Source organism: Gavia stellata, chromosome 3 (genome assembly GCF_030936135.1).
Source record: "Gavia stellata isolate bGavSte3 chromosome 3, bGavSte3.hap2, whole genome shotgun sequence".
NCBI classification, from domain to species: Eukaryota; Metazoa; Chordata; class Aves; order Gaviiformes; family Gaviidae; genus Gavia; species Gavia stellata.
Window position 1 is genome coordinate 38,174,917 of NC_082596.1, and position 13,698 is coordinate 38,188,614.

At 41.5% G+C, this 13,698-nt stretch overlaps 1 protein-coding gene across 1 annotated transcript in view; it reads right to left on the reverse strand.

Moving 5' to 3' along the window:
• The window catches only part of PREX2 (phosphatidylinositol-3,4,5-trisphosphate dependent Rac exchange factor 2), a 181,069-nt gene extending 168,834 nt beyond the window's left edge, over positions 1-12,235 (reverse strand). The window contains exon 1 of the mRNA XM_059836047.1: positions 12,095-12,235. Coding sequence (XP_059692030.1) covers positions 12,095-12,235 — 141 coding nt within the window. The remainder of the gene's footprint in view (positions 1-12,094) is intronic.
• Positions 12,236-13,698: the final 1,463 nt, after the last annotated feature.

Genomic DNA, 13,698 nt, shown 5'->3' on the forward strand with positions numbered 1-13,698 from the left:
ACACTACAGGTATGTGCCACTCTTTCCCTTCCCTCTATCTTGTAAGGCTTTGGTATCTTTTTAATGAAAGTACTGCTTATACACTGCAAAGCTTCAGTTGCTTCCACGTCTGTTTAAGTTTCAAATGCTTCCATGACTCTTAAAACGACGTCCCTTTACCACGCTCACACTACAGAATCCAAGGATGTTGTCTCAAAGCGTCCTGTCACATGCTATTTCTTCTAGGCATCTGGATACCCCATATGCTTAAATTCCTTGGGTAAGGTAACTTAGCACATACTAAGCAATAAAATGAAGTGATTTTCCAGTCTTGTTACACAAATTCATAGCATCCCAGAGATCAACCACTTTGTCATACAGAACATCATTTCAACTTTATGGCTTTGTGTTTTTAGTGTCCAATTTTTTTCAAAATGTCACAGTAGGCATTAAGAAGTAAAAACATGGCCAGTTAAGTTTACAGAAGAACCTGTGAACATCCTGAAAGTCTATTAAAGGCTGGGGAAGAGAAATCTTGCTTACCATTCTTCCATTCTACATCTAGTACTTTCTAGCTTATTTCAATACGTAAAATGGGAAGTTGATGATTTTTATGGTATCTTTTGTTAATGAAAATACAAGCTAATGAATTATTTCAGGGGTTGCTCCATTTCGGTGCTGTTACCTAGTAATCACTATTTAACTTAATTCCCAATCTGGAATTTTTAGCTGAGTAATAACATAAAACCAGCTTTGGTTTAGATACACATTCATCATGTTTTGAACTGTCATGCTTTTGGGGGTGGGGGGCAGTGAGAACACAAATATGGATGATTCAGGGTTTGCCACTGGACGTGTCTTGAAGTGTCGCATCTACTTCACCAGTCCGTGCCTATTACAAGGCAGTCTTTCCAATACAGATCCTTGGCTACCAAGCTCGCCCTTCATTGCTTCCAGCAAACTATTCCTAAACAAGCCCCAAGATACAGGTCTCTGAAGCCTGTAAGCACAACTTCATGAAGTTAGTAAGGCAAAGAAATCAGGCTTTTCAAAAAACTGGACATATACAACAAATATGAACACAATTCTAGCCCAAGTCAGAAAACTCTCTTGTAGTTTAGCCTTTCTGACTTACAGTTCCTGAAATATGTCCCAGCCATTTCAGCTGGGGACTCAGAGGTCAAAGCCACACATATATTCCAAGTGTTACCTTCAGATTTGTTTCTCAGATTACCGAGTACATGACACTAATCATTGTCCCTCAGCCAGCCAGACCTGGCCAGCCTTTAAGCTCTGACCAGCCACTACCCAATTATATTTTCTCAATTGCTTTTTGTGATGCAAATAAAAACATACTTGTTACCTACCAAGAGGCTGAAGTCCCAAGTACAGAGAATTTCTCATAGTCCAGCTCATACCTAACCAGCTACAATGAGGATTAACTGCATAAATCTCATGGGTAACTCTTCCTGGCCTAGATATTCTCCATGTTTGCAGCCTATTTCTCCTTTTCTATTCAGTCTGCCAACTGATTGCTCTTGCCTAATCCACACTATTCAAATTGATTTATATCCCTGACGGAGCTCTTAACACCTCATCTTTAAATATTACAGAAGACACCATGCACACACCTCAAGCAAGTCAGCTCTCCAATATATTACCACATTCCTGTTGAGATCGCTTATAACACATTACTAACAAGTTGTTTTCCGAGACTTGTCTAAGAGCACTCTGTATCCACTGATGGTCCTCTGTCACATCATGTTTGATTTTGGCATAAGGAGGCTGGGATTGTTGAGTCAACATGTAGGAACACATCCATCTATCTCTCTAGGAATGACTCCATTTAAACAGCCTGAGAAATTAACAGTATATTTCACAGGGCAAAATATAAAAAAACTTATTTAATATAAATTCACTTATCGATAGATCCTGGTCACTTGCTCTAGCTGTTACGACAGGCAAAACTGTATTTAGAAAGCAAACATATGAACACATATAATGTATTTAAACTTCAGGTGTAAATATCAGCAGCTACATCCAAATTTCATTTTGAAGTGAGAACGCATATAAAACTTCCCTAGGAAGGTCAAGGAGTGGATTATTTAACTATGCTCCATTCAGCAAGATATTACCAATTTGTCAGGGGGCCTGCACCACACAAATGATATTGAAAGAAAGCAAGCCACCCTCCTACATCTTATTACTGTTCAGTCCACTCCTTTTCAGTTCTAGTTGTTTCTCCTACCCATTCCCCTACACTGAACTCATGTTCTTCAGCCTTGAACTTGAAAGTTCATGAGGTAAGCCAGATGACTTGGCAGCCAGGCTGCCAAAAGCAAAAAGGAGAATCAGGAGGTCTCATGAGACCTAAAGCAAGTGTCAACCCCCAAGACCTCAGTTCTGTCCCTACAACAGGGTAACTTCAGTTGTGAACAGTCTATGAGAGAATCACAGGAGCAACAAAGCTTGCACAAAATGAAGCTGGCTTTGAAGAATCATCCTTGCAGTTTCTCAGACATTTTAAGTAGACAACCATTCTTCTAGCATCAATTATAAATAAAGGGAAAGGACTGCTTTGCTGTCAGAGTACTGAACTGGAAATCAAGACATCAGATTATATTTCTGGCTCTGCCATAAACTTCCACTGGGACCCAAAAATCAAGATCTGTCTCTTAAGTTTCCCATTTGTAGAACTACTCATATTTGATTTATTAACGACAGCAATGCACTGAGAGATCTCTGAATAGAAAATATTACAGAAGCACCAAGTTATCTGTTTCCTGAGCAAATATAATACAGTGGAAAAAATATCTGTTTATCCAAGTTTCCTCTTGGGTTTTGAATATTTGTTTGCTGAATAATATAGCCTGGCCATTGGCATTGCAATTTCAGAAGACAGAGGAAACAACAAAGTAGAAGTACAACCCTGAAAAATTTGCTTTCCTGAAGAGTTGAAACTTCAAGACACTCTCCCTTCTTTTTCCCCATCATATCAACAGACTGCAAAATTGATGAGTCATGTAGGTTGGAAGGGACCTCCAGAGGTCATCTAGCCCAACCACTTGAGCAAAGCAGTGTCAACTACAACAGGTTGCCCAGTCTTGCCCAGCTGAGCTTTGAACAAAATACAGATATTCCACAGGCTCTGGGCAAGCTGTTGCTGTTTTCAACCATTCTCATGGTAAACAATATTTTTTCCTCTCACACTGAGTTGGAATTTCCCATTGCCTCTCCTTCTTCCACTGTGCATCTCTGAGAGGAGTGTGGCTCCATCTTCTCCATATCCACCCATCAGGGAGATGCAGACAACAATAAAAATTTCACTGAGACTTCTCTTCTTAAGGTCGAAGAAACCTTGTTCTCTCAGCCTCTTTTTGCAAGTAATATGCTCCAGGCCCCTCATCACCTTGCTGGCCCTCCACTGGACTTGCTCCAGTACATAAATTTATTTCTTGAACTAGGGAGCCCAAAGCTAAGACCACAAAGGTCTCACAACTCTAGAGTAGAAGGTAAAGAATCACTTCCCTCGACCTACTGGTGACACCGTTGCTAAAATAGCCTAGGATGCTGATTGTTTTCTGCACTGCAACTGACTCATGTTCCAGTTCTTGTCCACAAGCACTGCCACAGCCCTTTCTGTAAAGCTGCTTCTGGCCTCCAGCCTGTATTGGTGCATAGTGTTATTCCATCCCAGGTGCAGGACTCTGCGTTTGCCTTCACTGAACTTCATGAGGCTCCTGTCAGTACTGTAAGTACCCCAGCCTCTTGAGACCCCTTTGCTGAAAGTGCACCTTCCTATCCCACCATTCAGGACATTACTGAAGACATGATACAGTCTTGGTTCTTCAGGGACACCATTCATAACTGGCCACCACTTGTAGTTTGTGCTATTAACAACTGTCCCTTGAGTCTAACAGATCCACCAGTTTCCCACTCACCTTACTGTCTATTTATCCAGTCCAAATTGATGAGATCTGGATGTAAGGATACTATTTCAGACCATGCCAAAGACTTTGGTTAAATCAAGGTAAACAATATCCATAGCTCTCACCAAGTTCCCTGAGCCAGTCATCTCCTCATAGAAGGCAATCAGGTTGATCACACATGATTCACCCTTGGTAAATCCCCAGAGGCTGCTTCCAATCACTTTCTTTTCCATCTGCTGCATGGAAATGGTTTTGAAGATGATTCACTGCATCACCTCCCCAAGGACTGAAGTGAGGCTGATGAGCTCGAACTTCCCCAGATCCTCTTCCTTGTAGTTCCTGAAGCTAGGTTTGACATTCGTGTTTTCCCAGTCATTAGGAATTTCCCACAATCACCATGACAATTCAAAGATGACAGATAGGCTTCACACTGACATCAGCCAGCTTCCTCAGATGCATCCCATCTGATCTCAGACTTGTGTATATCCAATTGCCTTAAGTACTTTGTAACTGTGCCGCCTTCTACTGTAGAACACGCCACATTCTCACAAAATCTGCAAGTAAGCTTCCAGAGGCCTAAGAGAAACCATTATCAGTGAAAACTCCAGGAGAAAAAGCATGGAGTACCTCAGCCTTGTCTATGTCCCCTTTTCACAAGGCTCCCTGCCCCACTGAGCTGTAGGCACACATTTTCCCTAGCCTTCATTTTGCTACCAATGTACTTAAAGAAGTCCTTTCTGTTGCCCTTCACATCCCTAATTTCAATGCCAGTTGAGCTTTGGCTTTGCTATCTCCAGTCTTGCATGTCGTTATATTCATCCTGAGTAGCCTGTCCCTAAGCTCTCTCAAGTCCCACACCAATGTACACAATCTACTCACCAAAGACAGGGACAATCCTGCTCAGTCCAAACCAGAAAATCGAATATGCATGCAGTTTAGAATTAAAGCAAAAATAGTTTAACGAAAATTCCTGAAAAAGAATACACATTAGTACATAAGTATACAAAATTATTCAAGATACTTATATAAAAAGATAGAACCTAAATAATTCAAATTATTAATAAAAATTATTATCTTATTCAAGTCTATACTTGATTCATGGGTAGCCCAATTCCTTTCCAAACAGGGACATATACTTAACATACAGACACATGGTTATAGCCTTCTACAGGCTGGCAAGTTGCCCCCACCAGTATCTTAGGTCAACTATAGCCAGTTTGGATTTGTTTATTTTGGCCAAAATACAGTTCCTTTTGGTTTCCAACGTGAAGAACTTCTCAGTTCCTCCTATAGTGTAATACTGTTACTAACTCTGAATTCCTCTGCTTTGACAAAATTGTTCTTCATGCTAACCCTACCAAAAAAAATACAAACCAACCCTGGAATGCATAGTTTCAAAGCACTTGGTGTTTTAAAATGGTGACAAAAATTACTACTGAAGAGGGTTGAAAAATATGTCTCCATAAATATTTGAAATCACTGCAAACAGCATACTATTCAATCGCATTAGGCTGCATAGAGTAACTTAAGTCTGGACATGTTGATTGACGGTCCCCTCCAAATAGTCTCTTCTAAATTAGCAGCTCACATTACAAACTTGTGAAATATATGCAGCAGTAGAGTTAGGACTGAGCTATGAAGCAGAGCAAAGGAATAACTAGAACACTGCAAATATAATGATATTTATAAATACAGATACATCAAGAAGTTGTACAACACCCCTAAGCATATCTTGGTCTTCAGCATGATACATCTTAGTCCCCAGTAAGTCTTAGGAACAGAAAAGTTTCTTAAATGTTATGAAACAAAGATTTCTCCTTTCAGTATTTTAGGCTTTTCACTGAACAGCTAAACAAAACACCTTTTTTTCTTAAAAAGCAGCTTTTCAAAATATAGTCTAAGTACATCTGAGAGCAATAAGAGGAAATCCATTGATAAGTATGAAACATCTCTCTAGAGTATAGCGCAGTATAATTCTTTACACTTCCAAACAAGATAAGATACGTGCTTAAAGATTCTTCTGAAAAACCTCTGCTTTTTGCCACTATCATACCTGGCACGAACTCTGTGCTCAACTAGTAGAGGCGCGAATAATCTTTCTTGCTAATCCACTCCATTAAGCAAGCATTCAACCTTGGGTGCAGGGTTTAGAAAGAAATAAACAGCTTTTAAGCAGTTACCCTCACTCTGATAAAGACCACAGGTGGTGCTATCGATATAGCCAAGCAAAGTCAAATAAGAATAGAATACCGCATTCAGATTTTTTGTAATGCTTAAGCAAGTTAAAAACAGCAGAAATTGGAAGTGAATGGAAAAGATATTGACTTTCTATAGTAATTGTGTTTGCACTTCCTTTTGACTTTTTATGATGAAGTAGCCATAGAATGTTGTTTTTCTTTTCCTGAAGAGAAAGGAAATCACATACCCTTATCAAAAAATGCAGCCAGCTAAAACCCTTCCCTTCCATTCATTTAAATCCCTTTTATAAAATATAAATGCAATTATGCAAACCATTATGAAGTTACTCATCATTACGGTAATTGAGATATACATATAGCATATTTAGGGAGTTGGACTCGATGATCCTTATGGGTCCCTTCCAACTTGAGATATTCTATGATACATGCACATACATACAAAAACAACACACGCAGGTTGTTATTGTATCAAACTGCAGCCATAAAATATCATTTAAAAGTGGTTCTTTTGTGAAAGGCCCACCATCTAATTTCATCATCTAGCATAACCATTTGAGGAGTTTCAATTCAGGACACAAATCCTCTACTGCTGGTCAGGGTCAGTAATAAGACTGAATTTGACTAAAGTTTACCTGGAGTCTCAATTACTATTAATCACTTATCCAACTAATTAGTCTGCTCAACAACTAGAAAAATACCTATTGAGCCAAGAGAAAGGAAAGGCTCAGTGTCACAGGGAAATACAGATCCTGCGGAGTCACGCAGCCACCGAGGACGCTGGGCAATAAACTTTATGAACAAAATCTCTTTATGCGCGTTGAAAAGCAAGGACTCGGCTTCCCTTAACAGGGCACACATTTAAAGAAAACAAACCCTTTTGCCACTTTAGTGCAAGCAGAAGAGAGGAGAGAAGATAGTACAGTAGGATTTAAAGGCAGTAAACTGAGAGTTGAGAGTTAACTGACAGAAATGTATATATATTCACAGAAGAGATTCTGTAAACCATGCTATAGTCTACATAATAAACTAGCTTTTTTTTTTTTCCCCAGCTGCTTCAGGATCTAACTAGTCACCCCAGCTGAGGCCGTGGGGTTTTGCAAGGCTTGCATAAGTGCCAACATCTGCTTCTATTCCCATCAACGTCAAATTTGTCAGAACACAAAACTGCACCAGAAAAACAATCCCTGTCATAGGAAAAATAAACCCTACTTCCATGGCTATCCCCTGAAGTACCAAGTGTAGCAGATCTATTACATTTCCAATTTCTATTCCAAAATAAAATTTCTTTCCAAAATATATATATACACACGCATATATATATTTTTTATATATATATATATATAGACCTACTGTTGTATCTAGCCTATTTCCCTGCAGTGTATCTACATCCTAAAGTTGTTCACAGCTTGGTTTGCCCTTACTGGCCAACAATCAGTGTAAAGTACAATCATAAAAACTAAGCCTTATACCAAGTTACAAGGTGACAAATTAAGCCAGCCACTTTTTGGCAACTCTTTACTACTAAATACTTTTTAATTTCTCAGCAACTTCTGCCCACAGTTTTACTGGTCTCTTTACTACTGGTGTGTTGAGGGTTCAGGTGAGCACCCCAATTTATACAGTAAATGAAACCTTACATGAAAACTTTAAGCAAATTAAAAAAAAAACTTATTTTTTAAAACATTAATTAAAAAGTCAAGTCTATTACCCAGCATAAAATCATGGACCAAGGACAGTCTTGGAAAAGTTTATTCAGTTTTACTCTAGTTAGCTAATTGTGCTTATAGAGCAAAATAGGAAATTTTCATTTTATTTACACAGAGCACATTAGGTATAGACGCTTTGTTGTTTGCTGTAAAGAATGAAATAGATAAGGTACATATTGATAAAGTCACAAAATTTTTTAAAAAAAGCATCTTTACCATGAACACTAAAGGTAGTATTAAGTACTCAGTTACACAGCTGGGTGACATGTAATTATTTTCGACAGAGTAAACATTCACCAATTGCTGCTTTCTCTCCCTTCCAGAAAGGGCATTTTGGTGAAAAAAGATTCTCCTCTATCCTTGCAAGTACAGCTTCTTTTTCATTGGAAAACAAAGATTTTGCCATAGGAAGATGGTATGATCACCAGAGAGATCACCCAGCAGCAGAAAAATCCCAGTTGCTAATTTAGCCAGTAAAGTATCAATAGTTTGTAACCGAAACCTCATATTGTAGCTCTTAATAAACTCCATCTGTAGATATAGTTTTCAAAAACGTTTTAGTGCCTTAGGTAAATTCTTCCATCACTAGATTAATTTCGTTTAAGAAATGCTAAATGCTAACAAGAACAAAAACTCTGGTATTGCCATGACACTCTGAATGTTATAATGAAATGTTTGAAGGAAAAGTGTAAGCCTTTCTTCATAATTTCCTGTGCATGCCTGCTCCCTCCAACATTGCTGCAACTACTGGGGGACTTAAGTTTATCCACCTCATGTATGTTTACATACCACACGCGGATGGGCCCAAAATTGTTATTGCTCAGTATTACTCACGTCTCAACATACTGAGCTACTATAGTTTATTACTGGAAGATTCAGGAGATGCGAAAGAATAATATTAATACAACCAGACCTTTCCACTCAGATTTTATCTGTGATGAGTGCAGATTAAAAACAATATACTGTATTTACACAGCGTAAAGCCAAAAAGAAGAGGTGAATGAACTCACATGGGAATGACTACTTGGCTACGTCTATCTAATAAAATAATGAATATATTAAATATATTAAATCTTCTGTTTTGCACTTAATAGCTTTGTAGACTTTTGACAGAATACACCAACTAAGCTGCTTCTCACTACACTGATGATACCTGGAGGATGAAGAATCACAGAGGAGCAGGGGAACAAAAATACTTTAAATAACGAACAAGAAATTTGTCCTCAGTGAGACGCTCTTTAATTCCAATATAAACTGAAGAACCTAAATAAATCTAACATATAATAGACATGTTTCCAGTGTAGGGAAACCAGCAAAGCATTTCCCATGTTGACACGCACCAGCAAAGCCATTTCCTCCCTATAATGTCTTCATTCTCCAGCCAACCACAAGCTCTACCAGGCAAAGGGCCATTTCCCCAACATGACTGCATCAGCAACAGGGGTCTTCTCCTCCCACCACTCAGATAAATCAGGCTTACACTTCACTTCCACTCCTGTTTATATTATATATTGCCCATTGCAACAGTGTAATTTTGCCTCAGATGAAGGGGTCATAGACATTATCAATTCACTTCACAAGATCTCATGAAGTACTCAGGAAAATTAGTTAGGTGAGGTATGATGTACATTATGCTTCCACACAAATCCCACTTATATACTTTCCTACACAATAACAATAAATTGAAGAAAATTGATTGAATTTTTCTGTTCTTTAATTTAACTGCCTCCTCTACAGGGCATGTACACAAAAATTTCAGTCCAAGTAAGTGAAAAGTTAGGTCTCTTACCCACCACTACTACACAAATGCTAATGTACTTTTCCACATGAACCATACACATCATAAAAGATTACATTCTGTGACCCCGCAGAAGAAATAGGCTCCAACCCTGAAACCACAGGGTTTTTTCATTTATCTAAGTGAATACTCTGTTCCTATTAACTTCAGTGAAAACTGCAGGTACTCCGTGCAAACTGTCAGAAAGACTATAAATGGCTTCAGCTTTTCAATCATAAAGGAAACACGGTTTCTACCACAATGACCTCTACTGACGGTGTTGAGGAGACCTGGAAGCCTAACTCTTAACATTTATTGGAACTTCAACCCCTCGGGCTGCCTCTACTTTAACTTTTAGTCCTGCAAAAGAGGATAGGGTTTGGACAGAGAAACAGTCGGTGCTGGGACCCCACACTGCTGGCGGGGTGGGGGGTCACTTCAGACTAGCTCTAGTCTAGTCCCAGGAACTGCACATTCATTAGCAGCTGGATGTGCTCCTACGGAAAGCCTTACAGTTCACTTCCATCCAAAAGGAACCCAGGATGTGTGCCCCAAGACCACCTCATGGTGTGAGACAAAGTAAGCTGGGATAGCGTTCCTGTCTCAGAAGAGCTGATCGTAGGAAAATGGTTTTAAGAAAGGCAACCGTAAGCCTAGGACACCTAAATGAGAGGAGCTAGCCTCCACATCAACAAGTAACCATAGGAAGAAGTACAATGATGGTTTTGATGGCTTATGTAAAATAAATGTGATGGTCCCCATACTGGCCCTAGTCCAGGGCTGTCCCCCTTGTAAAATCCACCACCACAGCTGCTCTCAACAGCAGTCCTAGCAGGCAGGCCAAGGAAAGCTCAGAATTTTTTTCCTCAAACCAAGGCTGAGGTACAGTTAAAATGCATGACATTTCCCTGTGAAGGATTTATATCTCTGAACCATCACTTGAACCCTGTTCACAACCATTAATGAATATGAAAAATTCAATGTAGAACCAGGTATTTAACTCCAGCCCTCCTCCCTTTCTCTATATGATTTATTTGTATCATCTTGATGCACACTGCAGAAAGACTTATTACTAAATTCAATATTTGGATGCAACTTGAAACATGTACAGAGTCTGCTCTTTAGAAGGAGCTGAGCACTTACTGCTTGAACACCAATATCTGTTACATCTTAAATGATAGAGTCCAACATTAAAGATATTACAAATTCTCTAAATTTGCTGAAATGACCTACGACTTTGACATACACCAAATTCAGGGCTTAAGATAAAACACTGAAGAACATTCCCTTAGGATAGATATTTTTTACAATAAGTAAAATCTGATTGTTAAATGGAAACACGTAAAACACAATCGCACAGCCACTTTCTCAAATATACATGTTAAAATTTTTTTTAGAAAAAACAGAAAACACATTGCACCATTTACCATTTTTCATGGTTCTGCTGAGGATAAACATATGGAGAAAATAAGCTACTCTGTAGATCTTATTTTGCTCCAGTGTCTGTGCTTTTATTCTCCCTGTCACAGCCAAGTTGAGAATTTCCTCCTTCATGATAATAAGCAGAAAGTTCACAGATCTCAGGGCAGCAAAGCAGGAAGTTTGCAGTTTGAAGGATTTCCCCTCTTCAGTGGGACAGGGGAGGAGAGAAAAGTATGAGGGGGCTACTGTGAAATCTGTTGCAAACTTAAGCAGCTGATGTGGACATACCTATCTCAACAGGGTCCTAAAGTGATGCTACCGAGCCCATGCGCAAATGAAACACTGCCCACATCTGTTCTGTAATAATGTGTCACTTTGGCTTTTTGAGAGAGTGAAAACTCCTGCCTTTCTAATTAGCGTACTACCTGGCACAAATAATCCTATCAACAGTGACAGTCAGACGTAGAAGGAAGCTAAAACTGCTGTAACACAGCTCTCACCAGAACACGCTACTTTCCCAGCTGACCCCTGTATCACAAGGCAGGAGTGAATGCCGCATGTGGCTTTAATGCCAAGCAGCTGCTGCACACCAGCACCCCCCCGTCCTCCTCCTTACCCCCCTGCGCCGCTGTGTTTCACGGGCTATCGCAAGTAATGGAACTGCGGCGCCCTGTAAAGAACACAAGCCCCCACACCCAAGGCAGACCCGAACCCAAACGCATCCCCCCCCTCAGCCTCCGTGCCCGGAGAAGTGAGACAGCTCATCACCAGTACAGGCTCTCCGAGGAGAGCGGCTGGGGGGAACACACGAGCCCTCCCCAGCCACTTCAAAACCTGTTACTCTCCCTCCCTTTTAAGCAAAAGCGGCCGCCCCGCAGAGCTCGGGGCGGAAAACCCCTCCCGGCTGCGAGCCCCCGTGCCCCGCGGCCGGCAGCAGCCCGCCGCCCTCCCCACGGTGGGCGCCGCCTTCCCTGCGCGGGACCGGCAGCGAGGCGAGCGCGGCCCCGCGGGGCCGGCGGGCGAGGCGAGGCGAGGCGAGGCGAGGCGAGGCCCCCCCGCTTCGCTCCGCGCCCCTCCGCTCACCGACACCAGGAACTCCAGCGTGCCCACGTAGTCCCGCTCGGTCTTGAGCAGCTCGTTGAGGACGCAGACGCGCAGGCGAAGCTGCTTCTCCAGGTCCTTCCCGCTTTCCCCCTTGCCTTCTCCTTTGCTTTCCTCTGTCATGGTGCGGCGAGGAGGAGCGCTGCTCCCAGCCCGGCGCCCTTCCCGGCTGCAGGCAGCGCTGCCTGAGCGCCCCGGCACTGCGCTGCGGACAAGGACAACAAAAGACCCCGCTAAGTTACATAGCGGGGCCGGGCTCCGGCCGGTCCCCAGTCGCGGAGCAGCCTCGGCCCCTTCTCACCCAGCTCCAGCAGCGGCCCGAGGTCCGGAGGCGAGGAGCCACCCCAGTGCGTGGTCCTTTCCCGTCAGGAAGGGGACACAGCCTGGAGGAAACGAGCGGTCACTGGTTCCCAGCTCGCCCTCTTAGCTGCGAGGTTGGAAAGCCGCCGCAGCAGCACAGACTTGGACATTAATCAAAAGCTTTGTATCCATGTGACTCCAACCCCTTCCCCCCCTTCGCTAAATCTCAGGAAAAAGGAAAGGAAACAACTTCGGGGAAGATTGCGTGCCAGCAGCTGCCTGTTTCACACACAAGCTGCGAGCTCCAGTTTGAGGCTAATTGGAGATCTCCAACAACAGAGCAGAAGAATTATAAAAATGTCCCAGCAAGCTTGCTGGCCAGGGAATCAGCAGTTGTTTTTGTTTGGGTTTAATCATCAGCAAAAGAGCCGTTTCAACTTCCCCTTCCACACCTTCCCACGAGGCGTATATTACAACGTATATTGCAACTGATGTGTATTACAAATACCTGCTTTGATATTCTTCTGAACAAACATCCACAGCTAAGCATGTGGATGTGCTAAGTAGGTACAAACAGTATATTCTACAATAGTTACAGAAAAGTTCCTCCAAGATAGAGGGGTTTTAGGTTTTTTTGTTTAATGAAAACGACGTGCTATAAAATCCCCAGGTTATAGTTTTCCTGTCTGCATTGGAAGTTCAGATTTGCATGAGACATTAAAAGAGTAAAAAAGAATTCAGTAAGCTTTTCAAACAGTTAGCAAAAAGTATATAGCTACTTTATACAAGAGGGACGGACTTCTTGAAAACTGAAATGTGTCAGGACACTACCGTGTGAATTTTGGGAACACTGTTGAAAGCTGAAGGTTTCTCTGGCTAGCTCTTCCATCTGTGACTGGAAAGAAAATCCAGGTATTCAGTTTCGAGATTCCATATCAAAGTATCTTTCCCAACCTGCAACATCCTAAAAGGAAAGAATAAAATGGAAACCAGGGTGTAAAACTTTTCTACAGCCACAGTACAAGCTGAGGCAGCAAGAACTGTCCTTACTGGGAGAGACTAAGCAAAGACATTTGTGTTCTGATAACTAGACATCATCTAGCTGTCTGCCGCAGACATCTACTGGGAAATACAGAATACAGTTCCCACAAGATGTTTCTCAAAGAACGGAAATAAAAAAGCCTGTTTCTTTGGATATGTCCTACTTCCCTGCATCCCTCCCTTCCCAAACACAGCTCCCTCACATAAAACCTAGGCAGGAAGCAGCAGTTGCTGGGACTGGTTCT